This window comes from Macaca thibetana, chromosome 11 (assembly GCF_024542745.1).
Source record: "Macaca thibetana thibetana isolate TM-01 chromosome 11, ASM2454274v1, whole genome shotgun sequence".
Lineage (NCBI taxonomy): Eukaryota > Metazoa > Chordata > Mammalia > Primates > Cercopithecidae > Macaca > Macaca thibetana.
This window is the reverse complement of record NC_065588.1, coordinates 75,794,616-75,819,374: the sequence shown is the minus strand read 5'-3', so window position 1 is coordinate 75,819,374 and position 24,759 is coordinate 75,794,616. Positions and strand designations below refer to the sequence as shown.

Below are 24,759 nucleotides of genomic sequence, written 5' to 3'. Positions count from 1 at the left end.
GTCTCTCTCTGTCACCAGACTGGAGTGCAGTGGCGCGATCTCGGCTCACTGTAACCTCTGCCTCCTGGTTTCAAGCGATTCTTCTGCCTCAGCCTCCCGAGTAACTGAGACTACAGGCACATGCCACCACGCCCAGCTAATTTTTGTATTTTAAGTAAAGATGGGGTTTCACTATGTTGACCAGGATGGTCTTGATCTCTTGACTTTGTGATCCTCCCACCTCAGCCTCCCAAAGTGTTGGGATTACAGGTGTGAGCCACTGCGCCTGGCCAAAATGCCTATGTTAATATTTATTTGATAGTTTACAAACTTTGCCTTGCCTAAGCAATAATGTCTGTGAAATTACAGGCTCTATATACTAGCTATATATATATTTTTAAATGTATATTAAAGTAACTACATAAACCATTTTGTTTGTATACTACCTAATTGTATTAAATTATCTATTTACTGCTTCAGGCATCTCTTAAAGATCATTTAACCTCTGAATATAATTCTCTTTCTCCTTTTTTCTCTTTCTGTATAAAGCTTGACCACAGTTAAATCTTTTTCTCTATAGTGAGATATGGGTTTTTGGTGGACAGAAACTATTATAAAGATTTGTTGTATACAGTAAATCTGATAAATATGAATATACGCAAATTATTATTACACTCTTTTCATTTTAATATTTGTAGATGCATGTTGGGGAAGGGGACTGGAAATGCCAGTATTTTGTATGTAGACTTTCACTCCTTATTTCTCAAATGGTTTGTTCCTTACCTCCACTCTTGACTATTACTGATGTCTCAGAGTCAGACATGTCTTTAGTTCATTATCTACAGAGAATAAACTGTCTACATGGGTATGCGATAGTTGCCTGACTGAGGTGGCATGCAGGGGAGGAGTGTCCTTGGTACTGCTACTACAGCTTTTTCTTAATCAACTGAATTTAAGATTCACTAATTTCCTGAAGACTTTCATCATTTCTCCAGCTTTTCCCCATCCCTTCCCCTTGCCTTTAGGAGCTTCTCATTGAATTTGGATTTTTGGATTAGGGTTACTCAATCAATATAATGCAAATATTCCAAACTCTGAAAAAAACCGAAATCTGAAACACTTCTGGTCTCAAGTATTTCGGACAAGGGAGACTGTACCTGTATTAATATAAAAATAATTCTTTTAAAAATGGTTGAAGATAATGAAGCTCAGGATACGGAGGGACATGCCTAAAGTTACGTGGTGACAAAACCTGATTCTAAAACACATGTTCTTAATTGTGAATCCTGGACATTATCTACCAAAAGCTGTTGCTTCTTTAAATTGCTGTAATCAAATCACAGTGAGCTGACCCAGTGGGCCTTCAGATTATACAGTGAAACACTATAGTTAGGAGCTAATAGCTCTGAAAGTATTTTTGGAAAAGTTCCGTATAATATTAATATTGTTGTTATTGATAGGTTAACGTTACCAAGATCTGTTCATTTGTTTACAAGTTTTAGACCTATAACATGGATGTTTTTCCTAAGTACTGATAAAGGAAGATGATTTTGTGCAGGCCCAGATGAGAACACAGGAGCATTTCTTCCTGGAGCGAGCTGCAGAGAAACTGGACTCCTTAGGCCACAGCTGGATTTCAGTTAATTAGCCCTCAGATATTTGTAAATAGAGTATACTAGCCCTTACACAGCACTAATGGCCTTTGGGTAATAATATAAGCTAGTCAGTTAATGCTTCACTAAGTTTAGTGACAGGTCCAGTATCATTTCAGTTTCTACCCATATGCTGCAAAGGTTCCCAAGCTTTCTCCGTTCATCACACTCTTAGTGGGCCAGTAATCTTTTCTTGGTGTCCTTAGATCTAAAGAAATATCAAATAGTTTTATTTTCTTAGTAGTTTGGTCCAAACGATGTAAGTATTTATGTCCTAACAACTTAGTAGCCATTTGAATAAATAATATATGAATTATTGGAGGAAATATTTTTATTTCATTCTTAAGTAATCAAAATTTCTAATGGGATGTGTGCATCTCTTGGACACTGTACAACTTCTTAAAACTTGGAATCTGATTAGAAGCTCTACCCTCATTGCCTGTTCCACATTGATTTTTTTTTTTTTTTTTTTGTGGTGGGGGTGGAGGGAGCATGATTCTTCTTTTTTACATTACAGAGACTCAGTTTTGTAAACCTGTGATGCTATGGAAAGGGTAATAGGATCTAATTTTGAAACTGTGGACTGTTGAGTTAGTGGTTCATGCAGTATTCTACAGATTACCTAAAATTACTTTGTTTCCCTCAGAAATTTGAAGTGTCTGAGGTGTCTGAGTTCACTGAACTTTGGTGTGTTGTTTGGAAACCATCTTAGGGTTAGGTTAGGATAAGTAAGTGCAAACCTGTTTAGAATCTAAGGGAATTTTAAAGCCAAGTTTCAGTTTAGACTTCAAGTAAAGTTGTGTTTTCTTTACCTTGGATTTTTAGTTTTACCTTATGTGAAAATGTTTTTGCTAACAAAAAAGCACAAAGCTTTCTGTCTTTGCCCACAGATTTTTTTGAAAAAGAGAATTAATTACAAAAGTTTTTATTTAAAACTTTCTGAAGCACAACACTCCTTATGTACCGATTATTTGATAAAGGGAATAGGAAAGCAACTGAGGTAGAGAGAAATGGAATGTTTGTCTTCTAGTGTCCTAATTAAATCTTCCACTTAGGTGACTGGGTCAACAGTAACGTGTTTTGAACATTGAAGGGAGGTATGTAAATGAATACTTCATGGTTGTAATTGTTAGGCATATAATTTGATCCAAACTATGTAATGAGAAAGGCATATGATTATCATTCTTTAAAAGGCTTACGCTGCACAAGAGCATTTTTCAGTAAATGTCAAAACTGAGACAAAATTAACTTGTTTTATGTAGACATTTTGTTTTCTCTCTTTCTTATAAAAGTTTTGGTCTGTCCTTATGAGATGAAATCAAGAACTCTGGGTCCTTTAAAGTAAAGCAAAACCCAATGATACGGGGTTTTGGCAATTTAAACAAATCTAAAATTTCAGTTACAAAGAAGAGGAACCACATAATAAGCACATTTATACTGAAGGAATGTTTTTCCTTCTAAACAACTGTTGTATGTTAATGTTTGATTTGACACATCTGAATCAATAGTGTTATTGTCTTACCATTTGCTTCATACTAACTTGTGTGAATTTATAGAGCAGCATGACACATAGTAGACCAAAATTCATGTTTGTTCACGTAGTAATTATTTAGTCAAATGTCAGTGAAATATTTTTTATATTGTTAACATTCTAACCAAATATTTACATATTGTTTTATTTTTGCTATGTAAAATTTTGGTATTCCCTGACAGCTGAAAAATAGCAGGTAAATGTTTGAGTATCTCTTTTCACATAGCTCTAGCTTACTCTGCTTTTACTTTTCCCTTTGTAGATTAGAGCCACGAATATAAATAAACTCCAAATGAGCTGACTGTTCAGTGGATGATTTCTGATTATCTAGGATTTAGAGTAGGTTTCGTATGTAAATGCTGTGCTTTTGGTGGGGGAGGAATTTTTGTAAAAATTTCTTGTTGAAACATCAGAATTAGCTAGTTTCAAAAACTCTACTAGTGGACGTTTTGGCAATTTTATATAGGCTTTGAAATGTCTTTCAAGTGCTGTCTTTGTACTTTCAATTAGCATTTAAATGCTCATTCACGGCAGGGGATACCTGGACGTTGAAGATTTTCTTGGTTTCTACTTTTATACTCTGTGATAAGAAGTTTGTGTTGTACCTTAAATTTGTTATGTGTATTTTCATTACTTCTTTGAATATTAAGTATTTTGATTCATATAATCGGCAGGGTGTCAAACTAAAGCAAATGAAAGTTAAGGGTACTATATAAATTGATAAGTATCTAACTTAGTTTCCTTCTTCTTTTCTTTCCTCCCTCTGATATTTAAGTAGCTACTATATGCCACACACATTGAAGGCACTAGTGAGTCAAAGATAAACAGTGGTTCTTGTCACATAGTATAGAAAATAGTGTGCAAAAATTACCTGAAAGCAAGAGTTGCCTTTGTAATACAAAATATGAATTGATTGGTATGTAAGAATGTAGCAGGAACCAAAAATAAGGACACTGTCTTAAGCATTAAACAATTAAAAAAAAAATTTCTATTATAGTAATTAACTTTAGTCTCATGAAGAGCTGGTATGGTTTTGTTTTTTGAGTTGTTGATCCTAATGTAAAAATGACTTTGTATTGAAGACTGTTACCTCAACAGTAGCTTGCTGTAACAGAAACGATGTTTTGCATTCCAGGTTCCAAGTGTTTTATTTTTGGTTCCAATAAGATCAGCTATTATGTTATTAATGGACTAAGTTTTGTCTCTCTCAAATTCTTATGTTGAAACTCTAGCCTCCAATATGAGGGGTATTATGTTCATTAATAAAGCTCTGATTAAAATATGGTAGGTATGTCTACTTAATAAAATTATTGTGCAGCTGAAGAAAGGAATGAGGAGAATCCACTTCTGCTCTTAAGTATGGCAGATACAGGATTTCTCTTATTTCTCATGATTTCCACCAACTTCTTCCTCCAGATGTATTTATTCCAGTTAGAAAAGATTGCTTAAGAATTTGTAGGATGCTTGTCATTAAAAGAACTGTACTGGTTGCTAGCAGAATTTTGGAGGGAAGTTGTGATTCATCAAGTAATCCCTATACTAAAAGCTGCCTGGAATGTTAGATACATACTGTATCCATAGGGATACTATGTGTGATGAATAGGTTCCCAGTTCAGTGGATAATAGTGTTGCTATGGGAAAGAGCATTCAGAATTTTAACTTCGGGTATCACAGTTCACCTCCCAGTTTATCTCCAAGATTATTTGTCTCATCTTGGTAACTCATTCATTTTATGAAACATTTACTGAGTATTTTGTTTTTTCCTTTCTTTTTTCTTTTCATGTGCTGGTAAGGGAGTCTAGATTGTTGAGGGGACAAGAGGAGGGAAAGTTAGTGTTGTGGGGCTGGGTCTCAGAAAATGAAAACAAAGATAAATAAAATAGCATCCCAGTGCTCTGGGAGTTCATGGCTACCTGCCTCAACTTTTGCTTTCTGTTTATATTAATCTATGATAATTTATCAAGTTGGAGCCTATGGTGAGAGATTTTTGAGTCCATGTGCTGGAGAATGAGTGATGATTTCTTTCACAGAATAGAAGACTAGATGAGACCATTCTTTATTCTTTTCCATATTTCATACTTTTGCTTCTCCTACTATTCATTAAATGACCTCCCCCCTTTTTTAAGGAACACCTTGATTTAAAATGCCTTTTATGCTATTTTATTATTTCTGTTCTAGGATGTCTATGAGGTATTTTTATACATTTTAAAGTTAACTAGAGTGTGTGGTTCCATTCCTCTTTTTTAGAAAAGTAAATTTTTTGATACGTATTTTTTCTTCTGGATGATGCACCCCTACTTTCCAAATAAATTTCTTCATGATTTTGATTGGAGTTTTAATTTATGAGTTAAGAGACTATTGACACCTTCACAATACTAGGTTTTTCTTAATTTAAGTGTAGGTTTTAATTTGTATTCCTCAGTAAAGTCTTACAGCTTTCTTCATACACATACTATTTTTTAGTTTATTTATGGTTGTTACTAAAAATTTTTTAACTGACTATTGATGTTACTTTAGGAAATTTTTTGCTTATTTACTGAAAAAAAATCTTAACTCATAATTCTAAAATGTTTTTGTTTTTTACAATATCATTTCCTCTAAAATGACGGTAATTTTGCCTCCTTTCTGATGTTAAAATTGTCTATTCTTATCTAATTTTATCAACTAGCACTTTCAGAATAATGATAACAGTTAATGTTGATGGTGGACATCAATGCTTTGAGTCTGATTTTACTTTTAAATTTTGCTGGTATGTTGTCATTAAACAAGATATTGTCTAGTGATTTGAGAAGGTTTTTGAAAGTCTTAAGAGAGATTTTTTTTCTAATGAAGACTAATTTCTTAACACTTTGGTGTCCCATACCAGATTTCTTTCACTGACTCTGTTTCCACTTAGGATATATCATTTTTCATGGGATAAAAATTGCTTATGCCATTTAACTTGTCACTTAACTAGTCTTTTCACTTTTATTCCTGTTCCTGTTCTCTGCATTGCTATACTCAGGTTCTTCCCAAAAAGAATTTTGATCATTTTGCTCTTATCCCAAGGAATTGTGTAGTATTGTAATATCATTCCAAGCTATGGAATGAGAAGTCTAAACTTCTTGGGTTATCTATGATTTATGTTCCCTCTGTGCCTTTCGAATCCTCACCTCTGTCAAAAACTGAGGCTTTGAGATCATACCCCGCTTGCTGGCTAACATGTTAGCTTGTGTATTCTGGCAAAAGACACTAGTCTCCTGGGTTAGTTAGAGTCAAGAACAGTTTAGACTCATAGCAATAACAGTAGCTGCAGTATCATAATTTTTTTGTGTTGTTTCCCCAAGCCCCACTCTTGGCAGGTTGATATGACAAGGGCCAGGTGACACCGTATAAGCAGTCTGTTGCATTTCAGGAGAACTCTGAATCTCAACCTGCTTGCTCCTTTCATTTGCCCTTTCCATTTCTGTCCTCAGACTTCTTCTCTGTATCATCCTAATGTTGTAAGACTCCATCTCAGACAGATGCTTTCTTCCATGTCCTCCATTGTAGACCTTGTCTTTATCAAGCTTGGTACCCCTTTCAATATGTTCCTCCTATCTCCAAATATTCCAGTGTACCTTCTTGATTTGCACAGTAGCTTCAGTGTTTTCTTCTCTCTGCATAGCCTTTTTTTTTTTTTTTTTTTGGTCTGATTGCTATTGTCTTCACTGCCATACTGTTATACTTTGCTGTGGTCAGTTCCTTGGTGTCTCTACAGAGAGGTTTTCTTTTTGTTGTTTGTTGGAGAGGGGTCGTGGGTTCTCACACAGAAGCCTTTAGGGCAATGTGTTGGTTAGGAATGTATTCAGTTGCAAGGAGCGGATAACCCAGCCCATAGTGTGTATAATGGATAGAGATTTGTTTCTTTTTTTTTTTTTATGTAGAAAGTGTAGAGTTAGATAATTTCTGGTGTTGATTCTGTTTTTTAGCAACCCTCTCTTGTAAGCTTTTTCAATATGCTGTTACGTGTAATTCTTTTTTATATATATCTGCAATTCCATTAAAAACCATTTAAATTGTAACCATTCTTTAAATTACAAGGTTTTTTATAGTCTTTTCTAACTCTCCAGGTAAAAATACTCTTCCTTTATATGCTCATAGAATATAAAGCTAGAAAACGGGCCTTTATCCTAAGTTATCTATCTATATATGTATTATCTTTTCTACTAGATTATAAATTCCATTTCTTTAGTGTATCCTTTGTTACCTTCTGCAGAATGCCTTAAGGTAGACGTAGTTTACTTATTGAATGAATGAAAAAGAATGAATGAACCTTTCTTTAAGAAAACCCTGTCACTGGTGGTTGAAGTTCAGGGAAGAGATTTGTTGGCAGTAGTGTGGCTATGGAACTATAAGTTTTAAGCAGATAATTTATAGGAATTAAATGTACATATTGCTGAAAGAAAAACTTTTATTGTGCAAACTAATTTCTGAATGCACAAATATTTCTTTAATGCTATAAAAATGTATTTTCACGTACTATCAAAACAGTCTATTAATAGTAGAAATAAAATGGAAACTTTTTTTTTTCAGTGCTTAGATGAGTACGAAGATGATGAAGCAGGGCAGAAAGAGCGAAAACGAGAAGATGCAATTACACAACAGAACACTATGCAGAATGAAGCTGTAAACTTACTAGATCCAGGCAGTTCCTATCTGCTACAGGTGAGTATTTAAAAATACCAGGAAGTCACTATATATTTTAATGGCAATTTTTCAAATATGCTTCTTGAGTTGTATGTAGTAACATATCTCCCATTGCTTTCTTTCCTCCTACTTATGCCTTCCTTATCACAAGCGGGTTCTGACATCACATGTTGGGCTCACCTTAAGCATGAACACTCTCTTCACCCTTTTCTGGCTTGAGCATCCTTTGACAGGCTGTTCTGTAGGGCCTCTCTTTACTCCTGCTGAGACTCGGAGAACTCTTGTCGGATTGCTCCTCCATGGGGACTCTTCCTCAACTTGATTAGGTTTTGGCAACTCCAGGCCAGACTGCCACTCCATGTGGACATTCACTTCATCTTGCCTGGGCTCTGGCACAGAATACCCCATGCCAGGCTGCCTCTGAGATGGTAGATATTTTTTACTGTGCTAGAGCTCTTATCACCCTTTTCTGAACCACCCTCTTGAGAAGGTAAACTTCACATTCCACCTGGGACTCTGGCTACCCCTTTATGAGACTCCCTTTATGACCTTGCCTCACGAATGAGGGCTTCCCTTCCCTGCTTTGTAGAAATCTTTCTCATTCTGCTCTGGCTCTGATATCTTAGGTCAGAGTGAGTGAGCTCTGCTATGTGGGCAGTCTCCTTAGTTTGCTCGGACTTGAATTCTCTATGCCAGGCAGCTCTTCTTTCTGGCAGATTCTCGTATTCTGATACCCTGATCTGAGCCATTGTGTTTCCTCACGTTGCTCTGCCCTGCCTAATGGCTTTAGGACTTAAATGTTCAGGAAAGGAAGGGGAAGGATGAGTTTTTCCTTTTAAAATCTTCATTAATTTGATAAAGCTCTTATTTTTCATTTTATCAGTTATACATTAGAGAAATTTTATTCTGCAGTCATCTTCAGCAGTATATCATACTAAATTATACATGCCAATATAGATATTTTAAGTTAGTTCTGAGGGTCAGTTAGCATGTTATGCCATAATTTTACTGAGGGCTGTGGCTTTGTTGCTGGATTATTTGAATAACATCAGTATTACTTTGCTGTATTCATCTGGGCTCGTATTTGTCTGATTATTTCACCTATGCTTTTATACTTGTTTATACGTTGGAAGTTCTGATCTGCCACTGCAGACTCTGTTCATGGGGATTTCCTTATTGATCATTATAAGCTTGAATAAAGCAGTGTTTTATTTAAATTCACACAAAATAGTTTGTGCTTTGCCAACATTTTCTCAGTTCTACATAGATCTTTCCCCTTCCCTTTAGTAATAGAAACCATCCCATTGCAGGGAAGATTATTTCAGAACAAGTATATTTGAGATCAGTTGTATAACAGACTTAAGGATTTTTGGGAGATCTAATTACATAGTCTTTGAAACTTTTAAGACCAGTACCAGTCTTAACAGTTGTACTTTTTACAAGCAGTTTCAGTGATACTAGTATAGCAGTCTCCCCTTATCAAAGGGAGTTCTCTTCCAAGACCTCCAATGGATGCCTGAAATATAGATAGTACTGAACGCTATTTATACTATGCACAGATTTGTTTTTCCTTCCTTTTATTTCATGGATAGAAGATTTGTTCTTATCATAAATCTTAGCAACTTCAGGGTATGATTTTTCTTTCATTATTAAGTTGAGAATTTTTACCTTTTCATTTAAGGGAAGCACTTTATAGCTTCTCTTTGGCATATCAGAATTGCTAGCATCACTACTCTTGTACTTTGGGACAATTACTAAATAAAAGAAAAGTTAATTGAACACAGTCACTGGGATACCACAACAGTTAGTCTGATAGCCAGGGTGGCTCCCAAATGACCAATAGGTAGGGAGCATAGACACTGTGGATACGTTTTACAAAGCGATTAGGCCCTGGGCAAGATGGAGCAGGACAGCACCAAGTTTCATCATGCTAGTCAGGACAACTCACAGTTTAAAGTTTATGAATTTTTTATTTTTTGAGTTTTGCATTTAATATTTTAATTAAGTTATAATTTAAATAATTAAATTTATTAATTAAAATTATTAAATAATACAATATTAAAAATTTAATTTTATTAATGCCCACGGGTTGACCATGGGTAACTGAAACTGTAGAAAGTGAAAACTTGGATAAAGGGAAAAGGACTACTGTATTTCTTCATTTTTTTGTCCCTATTTAGCATGGAGTAGTAATTATTAAAGTACCAAAAATTATGTAGTTGTTTCTTTGCCTAGAAATTTTTGTGGCTACAGAAATATAGTTAAGACATCTAAGGTAACATTTATATTTGTGTGGAATTTTGTTCTAACATGTAAGAATGTTAAGCATTTTCCTCTTTAAAATTATTAGGGACTTCAGTGAACATAATGTCCGCTGCCTTCATCCATTTTGTCGCAGTGATCTCACTTATATGTGGAATCCAAAACAGTCAAACTCATAGAAGTAGAGAGTAGAATGGTGATTACCAGAGGCTAAGGTAGATGGAGAAAGGAGAAACATTGGCCAGGGTGCGAAGTTACAGTTAGATAGGAGGAATAATTTGTTTTATTGCACAGCAAGGTGATTATAGTTCATAATAATGTATATTTCAAAATAGCTGAGTATTTTAAATGTTCTCACCAGAAAGAAGTGATAAGGGCCTGGTGCAATGGCTCATGCCTGTAATCCCAGCACTCTGGGAGGCCGAAGTGGGTGGATCACTTGATGCCAGAAGTTCAAGACCAGCCTGGCCAACATGGCAAAACCCCGTCTCTACTAAAAATACAACAATTAGCTGAGCATGGTGGTGTTCACCTGTAATCCCAGCTACTCAAGAGGCTGAGGCGCAAGAATTACTTGAACCTTGCACCTGGGCGCGGTCACGTGATGCGTATTTGAAGGTGATGAGTATTTGAAGTCACCTGTATAGGCCGTTCTTTGCATTGCTATAAAGAGATGCCTGAGATTGGGTAATTTATAAGAAAAAGAGGTTTAATTGCCTCACAGGTTCTACAGGCTGTACAAGCATGGCACCAACATCTTCTCAGCTTCTCATGAGGCCCTCAGGGAGCTACTCATGACTGAGGCAAAGTGGAAGCAGGCACATCACATGATAGGAGCAGGAGCAAGAGAGAGAGGGGGCAGGTCCCATACTCTTAACCAGATCTCATTGGTGCTAAACCATTCATGAGAAATCCAGTCCCATGATCCAGTCACCTTCCAACAGGCCCCACCTCCAACACTGGAGATTATATTTCAACATGAGATTTGGAGGGGACATCGAAAATATATCAGACGGACATGCTAATTACAGTAATTTGATCCTTCCAAAATATATACATGTATTGAAATAAAAATATCACTTTGAATCTTATACATATATATAATTATTATTTGTCAATTAAAAATAAAGCTAAAAAATTATAAGGGATTCGTTCACTGCACCATATAGGTTAATTTTTTTTCTCTCTCTAACATTTCTAATTTAAGATATGCCCAGTTTTCTTTTTTTGGCCAGGATATGGAAATCACTTTAAACTCCACCTTTAATTGCCCATTTTTAACATGCATGAGAAGGCTACCGCCCCTCCCAGTCTCTAATCATACTGATATAATCTATCCAGTGTGGGAAACATTTTACTTTTAAAAGTTTTTTTTGTTGTTGTTTTTTGAGATGGAGTCTGGAGTGCAGTGGCACGATATTGGCTCACTGCAACCTCTGCCTCCTTGGTTCAAGTGATTCTCCTGTCTCAGCCTCCCAAGTAGCTGTGATTACAGGCACTTACCTCCACGCCCGGCTAATTGTTGTATTTTTAGTAGAGACAGGGTTTCACCATGTTGGCCAGGCTGGTTTTCAATTCCAGACCTTAGGTGATCTGCCTGCATTGGCCTCCCAAAGTGCTGGGATTATAGGCTTGAGCCACTGCGCCCTGCCTAAAGTTTATACTTTGATTACAAGAATCATTATAAAATAACATTTAGCTTCAAAATGTATAATCTCTAATAAAAGACCATATTCAAATCCACCAATAAGGAATAAACTTAAGTGTTGTCTGTGTGCTTCAAAATCTTAACTATTGAAATACTAGCCATATACCAGAAATAAGTATAGCTTAAATTTTGATTATTTGTATATCTCAGACTTGAGTATGGAATGACTGTAATGACAAAACCGCAGTTACTTTTGCACCAACCTAGTATGTGGAAGTTCTAATTTTATCAACTGCATCAAGCTAGCAGTGTGGAAAATACTGTGTAAAACTTACTTACTGAGGTATGTTTTAAGTGACTGTTTTTTTTAAAAAAAACCCAAACAACTGTAGATACATGTAGAAATCTGATATTTTTACATGACTTCTGGTTAGCATACTTAACTCAAAACTTGTCTGATACTGACTTTTAAGTCATTTATAATTGGATCAAAGTGTGAAATTACTATAATGCCACTGCAATTTAGAGTTGCTGAAAATGCCCTCCATTTTACATTTCTGTTTTTGTTAAAATTCTACTCTACATATCTATTACTCTTAAGTTTTACCATATTACAGAAAATGTCTGTTTCAAGCCTCAGAAATAGTGTTTGTTGGCCCGGGCGTGGTGGCTCACGCCTGTAATCCCAGCACTTTGGGAGGCTGAGGTGGGCGGAGCACAAGGTCAGGAGATTGAGACCATCCTGTGAATGGTGAAACCCTGTATCTACTAAAAGTACAAAAAATTAGCCAGGCGAGGTGGCGGGCGCCTGTAGTCCCAGCTACTCAGGAGGCTGAGGCAGGAGAATGGCGTGAACCCAGAAGGTGGAACTTGCAGTGAGCCGAGATCACGCCACTGCACTCCAGCCTAGGCTACTGAGCGAGACTCCATCTCAAAAAAAAAAAAAATTAGTGTTTGTTGTCAAGTTATTTGTACCATTTCAGTTGATATACCAGTAACCCACACATGAATAAATCTAGTAAGGGTTGTTCTCATTTAGCAATTTTGCTGACTCCATTTCAGTAAAAGGCAGTCTGGGCAATCAAGCTGATGTGGCATGTTCTGAGATATTTCAAATATAACCCAAATGCGAGAGATGTGAGAGAAATGATATGTGTTGTTTCAGAACTTTATTTTGGAGATTCTGGCATTTTTTCTCATGCATGTATAGACAGACATCATATGCCTTAGTTTAGTTCATATAGGGTAATATCAGGGAATTTAATAAAAGAAGCTGTTTGTAAAATGTTAATCCAAATACTGTTTGTGAAACTAGCAGGGGAAAAACTTTTTTTTTTGAGACGTGGTCTTGCTCTGTTGCACAGGCTGGAATATAGTAGTGTGATCTCAGCTCACTGCCACCTGTGCCTCCTGAGTTCAAGCAGTCCACCCACTTCAGCCTCCCGAGTAGCTGGGACTACAGGTGCATGCCACTTCACCCAGCTAATTTTTGTATTTTATGTAGAGACAGAGTTTCGCCATGTTGCCTAGGCTGGTTTTGACCTTCTGGGCTCAAGTGATCCACTCCCCTTGGCCTCCCAAAGTGCTAGGATTACAGGTATGAGCCACTGCGCCCAGCTGGAAAAAATTCTGTATGAATCATTATCACTCACATTTAATAAGGTATACTTTGAGTGAGTATACATAAGCTTAATATTTCTTTCTACTTTATTTAAATAGCCATCTAAATAAATAGGGGATCTGTTTTACGTGTTTGGTACAAAATTACAGATTAGTGGGTATCTGCTTAATCAAAAGTACAGATTAGTGGGTATCTGCTTAATGACAGGCAGATAAGAAACTCTTTAAAGTCTGCTTGCCAGGTTTTGTTGTTGTCCTGCTGTAAGAACAACTGATGCTCAGGGATGGTTAAAGTGTCTTTGTATCAACTGTCAAGGCATGACTTCCCCAGCCCTAAGTCTGTTTGTGGGGTCAAACCCATGTACGTAGTCACTGGAGTATCTTGTCACCTGGTTATTTCCTGCTGCTGATTATTTCCCAAGTGGTACTTTTTTGTAACTGTAGATTACCAAGGAAGTTATTTCCCTAAGTTGTCAGTATATATTTATTGCATACTAGGCGAACTGGGGTTTTGGGGGAGAAAGAAAGGAATTGCTGGTGGAGGGTCCCTATCTGCCAGACACTTACATTTTACTTAGAATATAAGATATATACATGAAAAATTGGGACAAAAATTATATTAAACTAAGTAATATAGGCTTCTGTAATGGGAATTTATTGACTTGGAATAATTAAGACAGACTTACTCAAATTCCATGCAGAAAATTCAATTAAGATTTTTCCTTATCCCAGTTAGTTTTATGTTGGTTTTAGCTATCAAATTGAAATTGAAAGCCTATTTGGAAGGGACTGTGCTAATTTTACTCACTTATGTCATTTTATCTCCACAACAACCCAATAAAATAGGCACTGTTATTCCATTTTAGAGATAAGTAGACACTGATAGAGGATAAACCCATAGTCTCCTAGCTGCTAAGTAGCCTGTCTGCTTGGAAATTTGATCTGATCCTTCCTCTTAATCATATGGTTTGCTGTACTGGTTCCCCACATTGCTAGTCTTTTATTGCATCATGCAGTCAGTATTTACTCTTTTACTCTGGAACTGGTTATCTTATAAAGGTATTCTTTTGCTTTAACTGGATGAGAACTTCTTTAATTGTAGGATTTCTCTTGGCAACTTAATGATTAATTAGGAAAAAAGTTAACAATTTTTAAAGACATCATTTGATTTTGACCTGTTTCATTAAAGTGAAACTGCAGAAGTATTTGGAGAACCTAGACTGTCAAAAGATTGAACAGAGAAATGACTGCCTAGTTATTTGCAAGGTAACAATTTTTCTACCCCAATGGTTAATGTTAACTTTCAGCAATCTTTTTTTTAGTAGCTTAGAATCAGCACAATATTAAAATGTACTTTTTCACTTTTCATTTTTAGCTGTATATATAGTCTTTAAAAATAGGAACTGATTACTATATGCATATGGTGAGTTATAAGTTTTAGAAAAAATGATGGCATAAAAAAGACAAAGGGAGATATATAAAGACTGTAAGGCCGGGCATGGTGGCTCACACTTGTAATCCCAGCACTTTGGGAGGCTGAGGTGGGTGGATCACCTGAGGTCAGGAGTTTGAGACCAACCTGACCAACATGGAGAAACCCCGTCTCTACTAAAAATACAAAACTAGCTGGACATGGTGGCATATGCCTGTAATCCCAGCTACTCAGGAGACTGAGGCAGGAGAATCGCTTGAACCCAGAAGGCGGAGGTTGCAGTGAGCCAAGATTGCACCATTGCACTCCAGCCTGGGCAACAAGAGCGAAACTCCGTCTCAAAAAAAAAAAAAAAAAAAAAAAAAAAAAAAAGAATATAATAGTGGTACTTTTTAATGCCCCTTGACTTTCAAAGGGATTTAAGCTGACTGGGTGATGAATGATGCCCCCAGCCTTGTCCATTTTCTGAGCTTTAAAAATACTTCTTTATTAAAAACATCATTTTAAAAAAGTGATTGATTTGGACTGAAAAATCAGATGTAGACTCCTGTTTTGTTTGAGCAGCAATATGTGAATTTTTTAAACCAGTAATTGCTTCAAGTTGGTCTTTTAAAAATTAAGATATTCTCGGCCGGGTGCAGTGGCTCATGCCTGTAATCTCAACGCTTTGGGAGGCTGAGGCAGGTGGATCACGAGGTCAGGAGATCGAGACCATCCTGGCAAACACGGTGAAACCCCGTCTCTATTAAAAAAATACAAAAAATTAGCCTGGCGTGGTGGCGGGCGCCTGTAGTCCTAGGTACTCGGGAGGCTGAGGCAGGAGAATGGCATGAACCTGGGAGGCGGAGCTTGCAGTGAGCCAGGATCGCGCCACTGCCCTCTAGCCTGAGACAGAGCAAGACTCCGTCTCAGAAAAAAATTTAGATATTCTCTATCAACTATTTTATATAATCATTAATTGTGTACATACATACTCAAACTGATACGTAATTATTTTTACTTTACAGGAGCCACCTAGAACAGTTTCAGGCAGATATAAAAGGTAAGAATCCTTATGACTTAAACATATTGTAGGCATGAATGTAGTATCTGTCTGACATTGACTTAACTAGAACTGTTTAAAGTAGCTCTTTGAAAAGTAACGAACCTTACTTACTATTGTGCTCTTAAAAATAAATTACATTGTAAGCAGGAGTATAATGTCTGCCTGACCATGGCTTACTCTGACATGCCGCAGTCTTTGAAAAATAAATGTTGATGAACTTTGCAAAATAAATGCCTTGAATTGTTATTTCTCATGTATTTAAATATTGAAAATACAAGTAGACCCATCTGTATTAGTTAGCTCGGAGTGCCATAACAAAATACCATAGACTGATGGCTTAAACAACAGAAATTTATTTTCTCACATTTCTGGAGGCTGCATGTCCACCATTGTCAGGTTCTGGTGAGGACTCTCTTCCTGCCTTATAGGTAGCCACTTTCTCACTGTGTCCTCACACGGCAGAGAGAAAGAGAAAGAGAGAGGGAGGAAGAGGGGAAAGTAAGCTTTCTGAGGTCCCTTCTTAATAAAGGAACTAATCCCATCATGAGGGTCTCATCCTCGTGACCTCATTTAAACCCAATTATGTCCCAAGGGCTCCATCTCATTGAAGGTTATGGCTTCAACATACGAATTTTGGGAGGACACAGATCGCATTGCACCACCTGTACACAATGAGTAACACTTCTACCAGAGAATGTGTTTGTGCGTGTTTATGTATAGGAAGAAAATCAGAATTGGGTACAAGTGGAGGTGTCTAGGATATTCACTTCCTTCTTCCCTGTTGAGTCCATAAATGTTGCAGAAGCATGTGGTCATACTTGTGCTAATAATCCTAGAATGATAAATCTTATTGAGTACTTACTGTGTCCAAAGTGCTTTACATAGAGTTCTTTCAATTCTCATGATTATCTTATAAGGCAGGAATAATATTTATTTCCATTTTATAGATGAGAGACATGAGGTTAAATAAGTAGAATAATTTTTCTGGGGTTAAAAACCTAGTCAACAGTAAAATCGATTTGAATTCTGGCAACCTGACTCTAGAGCCCATATTTTTATTAACTATGTAAGACCACCTGCCTAGATTTATACATGTAAAACCCTTATTTTCATCTATTTGTATGTTGGAGTTTAAAATAATTAGGCTATAAATAAAACATTCGTTAACCAATACTCTATTTTTACACTGTTATATAAAAATAAAATTTAATTTTTGTCATGGGCTACAGTATTTATTAGCAACAGAAAGAGATGAGAAGGTCAAGATAATCAGCAAGAGTAAGTAAATCTGAAATAGTTTCTGGCACATGGGAAAACAATCAGTACGTTTACTACTGTTACTGCTTTTATTTTCATTTCTGGGTAATTTTGATGTAGGTATAATAAAACCTGTTTTTGTTTGCCTTTTTTGTTTTTTTTTTTTTTGAGACGGAGTCTCGCTCTGTTGCCCAGGCTGGAGTGCAGTGGCACAATCTTGGCTCACTGCAAGCTCTGCCTCCTGGGTTCACGCCATTCTCCTGCCTCAGCCTTCTGAGTAGTTGGGACTACAGGTGCCCGCCACCACGCCTGGCTAATTTTTTGTATTTTTAGTAGAGAAGGGATTTCACCGTGTTATCCAGGATGGTCTCTATCTCCTGACCTTGTGATCTGCCCACCTCGGCCTCCCAAAGTGCTGGGATTACAGGCGTAAGCCACCGCACCCCGGCCCTTTTGTTTACCATTAATAGTTTAAACTGGAAAAAAAATCCTTTTTCTTTTTCCAGAAATAATTATGAAATAGCCTTGATGTGGCCTGTTCCCATACCACATTCTCAAACCAAAAATTTTTAAGCATTAGTTTTTGGTTGGAGACTAAAGATAAACTGTGGCAACTTAACAAGTTTGTTGTATTGATCTTACACATTTAGTTCTTATCAAACAATAGTCTTAAATTACGAATGACACTTTTCAAATTTGTGTTCTTTAATTCGAATCAAGAGGGGAATAATTTTATAAATCCTATCAAAAGCTTTATTTAGATGTCATTGTGTTAAATCAGAAGGCAAACTTATTCTTGTATAAATTTTTGTGAAACTTTTGAGACTATTACTTGTGCCATGTCCATGTGTTTGTTTTTTTCATACTTGTATTCTCATAGCCTAGAGCATGTAGTTTGTTACTTTTCAGCTTTCAAAGATTTGCCCCTGTTTAATACTGTTATAAATATCTTAAAACTTCCCATCATTTTTTATTGGTTTGGAGCTCCCATTTCAATGCCATCTAAAAAGAAAAACACACACACACACACACATAAACTTAAAAAGCCACAAAACCTAGAGTCTATATATGAAATTATCTCTTATCTAGTAGAAGTGTGTTACATTTTATATCAACAGTTCGTTATTTTCATTAATCTGTCAGCAAGTTATAGCAATGACTAGAGAATAGATGTTTCTTAGTGAAGGTGTCTGCTGACTAATGGGAATGAAGAAAAGGGAGAATAGAGTAAAAGAAATTTGGCATCTCATGTAAGAAAATATTTCCAGTAAACCTAGTAGCTTAGTTTTTATATATATAACTGAAAATAGAAAATATTTTCAGTAAACTAAATAACATGAGAAATTATATATAATATGTAAATTATATATTGTATATTTATATAAAATACATATATAATATATAAGATTTACATATAGATATAAGATCTATATATAAATATATATATAAATTTTATATAACTAGAAATAACTCTTAAAGTCATTAGAAGGTTCAAACACCCAGAAGATTCATTTGAGTGTATGCTCTTATAAGTTATGAATTAAATACTTAATTTTTCTCACAAATAAGAATGTACACTTTTAGCCTTGAGTCTGTTACATGCTCAGTCTAATTATGCTGTTTTTTAAACTTGAATTGACTTACGTAGAATGTGTCTTACATATTCCCGGTTTTCCTTATAAAAATGTGTTTAACTGTAGGGAACTATTTGAAGGTGAGGGTTATGTAATTTCTGAAACTCAAGATTTAGTAAAGGTGGATTGGTGTTATGAATTTGTGGGGTTTTTTTTTTTTCAATGTGTAATTTTCTTTTTCTTTTCTTTTTTTTTTTTTTTTTTATTTTTGGTAGAGACAGGATCTCTCCGTGTTTCCCAGGGTGATCTCAAACTCAAGTGATCCTCTCAACTCTGCCTCCCAGAGTACTCAGATTAGAGGCATGAGCCACTGTGCCTAGCCTCAATGTGTAATTTTCTTAACAAAATTTTTATTTGGAAAGTAAATTTATAGTGCATTGGTTAAAAACTTTTAAAAAAGAAAAGAAAAGGCAAGACAGTCTTAAGGACTTATAAAGGGCAGGATTAGCCAGGGTATGCAACTTACTATTCATAAATAACAGGTGAAGTTAGTGTAGTGGCTCATGCCTGTAATCCCAGCAACTCAGAAGGCTAAGGTGGAGGATTACTTGAGGGCCAGAAATTTGAGACCAGCTTGGGCAACATAGCAAGACAACATCTCTTAAAAAAGTAGAAAGAAAAAGAAAAAAATTAGTTGGGTGCTTGTAGTAAGCACTTGTAGTCCTAGCTGCAGTGGAGGCTGAGGTGTGAGATGGGAAGCTCACTTGAGCCCCAGAGTCTTCCATGATTGGTGCCACCTCACTCCAGCTTGGGAGACAGTGAGATCCCAACTCTAAATAAAACAAACAACAGGGGAAACAAGACAAACAGTGTTTTACCATTCAGTTAGTTATTAACTGGCTCTTGTTTTCACAAATATGCTTAATTCAGTATTATTTTATTAAGCAACATTTATGCAAAGTAATAAGTGCTTCTCAGCACTTCTCTACCTACCCCCTCCCCTCCAAGTAACCTTAATAGGTTTAGTAGTTTTTAAAGCACTTTGACATACATTACCTGATAGTTAGCCTCATCAGGTGACAGCCAGGGCAGGCATGTCTTTCACAGATGAGGAAAAAGGCTTTGTTTACTTCAGTGAACTATTTTACCACATTCCATCTGAGCAGAAAGAGGAAATATTACTAGTTTTTGTTTTTATAAAGAGCATAGACACATCAAGATATGAATGTCAGAAAATATTAACCTTATCTTAGCCAAAATTTTGATGTTAAGCCCTATTTCATATCTGCAGTGTTTCACAGTATTATTATAGTTTTATAGGTCATGTAACTTCGTCAGGACTTTTCTTTCCTTAATACTTTTTGCAACTACTGCATATGATCAAGATAGAAACATTATACAACTTAAACATTGTTTTCTCCATTTAAAAAGTAATGCATACCCACTAGAAGATTTAAGAAATAAAGAAAGTTAGGATTAGAAAATCTTACCAAAATCTAAGTCAAGCACTGTTAACATTGCTTTTACTTTTTACTTCCAGTTTGTTTTTTTAGGCTTTTTGTATGTATAACCGTGAGCATAATGGATGTACACTTTTACATTCTGGTTTACTCCTCACCTAATGTAACATGAGTATCTTCACCTTTTAGTTCTCTAAATAATGGCTAGTATCAACTGAGTGATTTCTGCCTTTTAAATGAAGTATAGCATAAATATATCAGAAATCCTCACTGTCACTGCTGTGGTGACCCATAATTTCTGTCTACTTTATTTGGATAAATATCCAAATATTCTGTCTACTTTATTTGGATTCTTTTTCTTCGGGGTCAGAATTTTCTTGCAAAGTCAATTCTGTTATAGTGCTTGCTTTGGAAATGCAAATTGGTCCTAATTGGTACATTAGGGAACAATTTGACCCTACCTCAAATTTTACCTTTGCTTATACACAGTTTTGTTCACCAGAAATGCTAGGTAAATGCTGAAAACCTTACTCAGCTCAACTGAATACACAAAAGGCTCTCAGGCATTCTTGGCAAACATCTACCAGGTACCTCAGTATGAGCTACAGCTTTGCTTCTGAAGCAGGAAAGTTTCCCTGGCCCCTTTGCAGGTGCACAGGTACTGGACCTAACCAGGCGCTTTGGTGGGGCAGGGGCAAATTTCACTCACTCAAACCCACTGCATTCTACTCCTTGTGGGAGCGGGGAGCACAGGTGAGCAGGTGCAAGAGCTGGGGTGAGTGCTTTTGGTCGCTGGCAGGAATGAATTCTGTACTGTCTCCATGGCAGTATCTAGGGGGATGCCCACTACCCCTGAAGTCCCAGAAGGAGTATTATAGTTAGTGCTCTTTTAGCTTTTCTGTCCATGGACGGCTTAAGTGTTAAACAGTTCAGTGGGCCCTCTGCCTTTTCTTGTGAGGCAGTTAGTTGCTCTCTGCTAGCAAGAGCATAGGGTCAGTATGACAGCCTTTAGCATTTGCACCCTTCAGTGTCGAGGAAAAATCAGGTCACATGAACGAATTGGAGGGTGGTGAATATTGAGGATTATATTGCCAATGAAAGGGGAGCTGGAAAGGGGATGGAGGGGGAAGATAATCTTTCCCTGGAGCAACACTGTCAAGCCTTTACTCTGAAGTCAAACGGCTTTTCTTCTTCTCTTCTTCTCCTCTCTCTGGTGGCAGAGCCTGAGGTTTTTATGGGCACAGGATGGGGAGCAGAACAGGCCATGGGTGGTTTTGGAAAAGGCAACATTCAAGCAAGACAACAGGAATGCATGTTCTCATTTTGGGCCACAGTTCAAGGATTGAGGGTGGGACCCTCACCAGTACCATCCTCTTCTGCCCAGAATTTTCCTGCCTCCTGTCCCTATCACTTCCACATGTGATGTTACAACTACCAGTCTAATTTCAGATATCTTCTTTCTCACATTTCATATTAACCCATAAGCTGCAACCCTTCTGCTGCCAACCAGCTTCTATAAGGAAACTTCACTGTGCTTTTTCAAGATAAAATGCCGTATTTATGTATTTCTTAGCTGTTTAACCTGTAAAACTGTACTACCACTTTATATTAGGCTACTATCTTTTATAATGTGTCACTGATGAAGTTTTAGAACATTGTCCGCCAACCCCATTTTCTTTATAATTCCCCCCACCCTTTTTTTTTTTTTTGAGGTGGAGTCTCACTCTGTCACCCAGGTTGGAGTGCAGTGGCATGATCTTGGCTCATTGCAACCTCTACCTCCTGGGCTCAAGCAACCTTTGCCTCCTGAGCTCACGTGATTCTCCTGCCACAGCCTCCCAAGTAGCTGGGATTATAGGCATCTGCCACCATGGCTGGCTAATTTTTATATTTTTAGTAGAGATGGGTTTTTGCCATGTTGGCCAGGCTATTCTCAAACTCCTGACCTCAAGTGATTCACCCACCTCAGCCTCCCAAAGTGCTGGGATTACAGGTGTGAGCCACCATGCCTGGCTCCTCATGTTTTTATTGAGTGATTTTTGCATAACACAGTGATTTTAGAAACACTTATGTTGTATTATAGCAGAACTAACTCCGTGTAGATGATTCCATAAACTAAATCTTTGCTGTTGTTTAAGTAAGACTTCTACATAACATAAATGCATTTAATTTGAGACACTGTGAAATACTTTAAGCTAGGGGTCCCCACCCCTCGGGGTGTGGACTGCTTACCTGTCTGTGTCCTGTTAGGAACCAGTCCACACAGCAGGAGGTGAGCAGTAGGTGAGCATTACTGCCTGAGCTTTGCCTCTTGCCAGATCGGCAACAGCATTAGATTCTCATAGGATCACGTACTCTATTGTGAACTGCTCATGCGAGGGATCTAGGTTACATGCTCCTTTATGAGAATCTAATGCCTGATGATCTGAGGTGGAACAGTTTCATCCCAAAACCATCCTCCCTGCCATCCCCCTGGTCCATGGAAAAATTGTCTTCTATGAAACTGCTCCCTGTTGCCAAAAAGGTTGGGGATAGCCAGTTAAGACCTTTAGTTCTCAACTTCATTCTCAAGCTCTTTCATAAGAAACCGATTAGAACCTGTTCATTTAGAGATGAATAATTGATTTAGACATAGTTTTCATTCAAGATTTAAGATGTTGCAACACAACGTTAACTTTTTTTCCTAAATGGAACTTAATGATTTTTTTTTTTTCTTTTTTTTGAGTCAGTTTCGCTCTTGTCACCCAGGCTGGAGTGCAATGGTGCAATCTTGGCTCACTGCAACCTCCGCCTCCTGAGTTCAAGTGATTCTCCTGCCTCAGCCTCCTGGGTAGCTGAGATTACAGGCATGTGCCACCATACCCGGCTAATTTTGTATTTTTAGTAGAGACAGGGTTTCACCATGATCATCGTTTTAACCAGTAGTTCTTGTTTTGAGAACCACCAAGTAGACACAAACTTCCTTGGTTTGTTGGTCAAGGGTCAAAACCAGAAAAATCTGCCAGATTCTTTTTTTTTTTTTTTTTTTTTTTTTTTTGAGACAAGGTCTCACTCCACTGCCCAGGCTGGAATGCAGTAGTGCAATCATGGCTCACTGCAGCCGTCAATTCCCAGGCTTAGGTGATCCTCCAGCCTTGTGGCTGTGAACTACAGGCATGTGCCACCACACCCTAATTTTTAAATTTTTAAAAATTAAATTGCTAATTTTAAAATTTTTTGTAGAGACGGGGTTTTTCTGTGTTGCTCAGGCTGGTCCTGAACTCCTGGGCTAAAGAGGTCTGCCTGCCTTGGCCTCCCAAAGTGCTGGAATTACAAGTGTGAGCCAGTGCACCTGGCCAGAAATCAGCCAGATTCTTTAAAGGTGAGAAATCCAAACTAAAGACGACCAAATGAATCTCTCAGTAGTTGAAGAAAGCGAGTCTTCTTGGGCTATATATGGCCCTTTCTAAAGAAATCTATTCCTTTTAAGATCTTTTCTCTTTCTCTCTTTCTCTCTCTCTCTCTCTCTCTCTTTCTCTTTCTTTCTCTTTCTTTCTTTCTTCCTTCCTTCCTTCCTTCCTTTCTTTCTTTCTTCTTTTTTCTTTTCTTTCCTTTTTCTCCCTTCCTTTCCTTTCCTTCTTTCTTTCCTTTCTCCCTTTCCTTTCCTTTCCTTCTTTTTTTCCTTTCTTTCCTTTCTTCTTTCCTTTCTTTCTCCTTCCTTCCTTCCTTCCTTCCTTCCTTCCTTCCTTCCTTCCTTCCTCCCTCCCTCCCTCCCTCCCTCCCCTCCTTTCCCTCCCTCCCTCCCTCCCTCCCCTCCTTTCCCTCCCTTCCCTCCCTTCCCTCCCTTCTCTCCCCTCCCTCCCTCCCTGTCACTCAGACTGGAGTGCAGTGGTGCAATTCTCCTGTCTTAGCCCCTCGAGTAGCTACTATTATAGGCATGTGCCACCAAGCCTGGCTAATTTTTGTATTTTTAGTAGAGATGGGGTTTTACTGTGTTGGCCAGACTGGTCTCAAACTCCTGACCTCAAGTGATCCCATCTGCCTCAGCCTCCCAAAGTGCTGGGATTACAGGTGTGAGCCACTGCGCCTGGCAAGATCTATTATTTCTATATTAGAATATGTTCTGTATTTTACCCAATGCTGTCAGAGATGCAATAGCATTGACCTTTCTAGTTAATAGATTTGGAAACAGTATATGAAAGTCATAAAATGATTATTTAAAATAAATTGGGGATTCTTGTACATTTTGTGGACTGATGGTTCTAGGTCATAAGTATTATTAATATTTATATAATATTACTGTGTACCAGGTGCTATTCAAAGTACTTTCCATTCAGCTAATTCCTTGATAGTCCTAGGGAGATGCTTTTATTATTCTTATTTTACAAATGAGTAAACTGAGGCACAGTGAAGTGTAATGACTTGTATGAGATTAAACAGGTAATTTGCAGATTGTGTCAGCATATGTTGCATTACCTCATGGTAGTAGTGTTAATTTGCCTAGCATGGGTAGGAAATAGGTACAGTGTGGTAGTTTGATTAGCAGTTTGATTAGCTTATTTAAACTCCAAGTGACTGGATGGTACCAGTAACTAGATCTTTTTTCTTTTTAAGATAGCGTTTCATTTTATTTTTTCCCAAAAAGTAACTTC

General features: G+C 37.1%; 1 protein-coding gene across 3 annotated transcripts in view; it reads left to right on the top strand.

Annotated features, from left to right (window-relative positions):
• Nucleotides 1-24,759, top strand: part of PAWR (pro-apoptotic WT1 regulator) — a 93,171-nt gene that overhangs the window by 45,782 nt on the left and 22,630 nt on the right. For all 3 annotated transcript variants that reach the window (XM_050749211.1, XM_050749209.1, XM_050749210.1), the window contains 2 exons: nt 7,717-7,848; nt 15,800-15,834. In XM_050749211.1, coding sequence (XP_050605168.1) covers nt 7,717-7,848; nt 15,800-15,834 — 167 coding nt within the window. The remainder of the gene's footprint in view (nt 1-7,716; nt 7,849-15,799; nt 15,835-24,759) is intronic.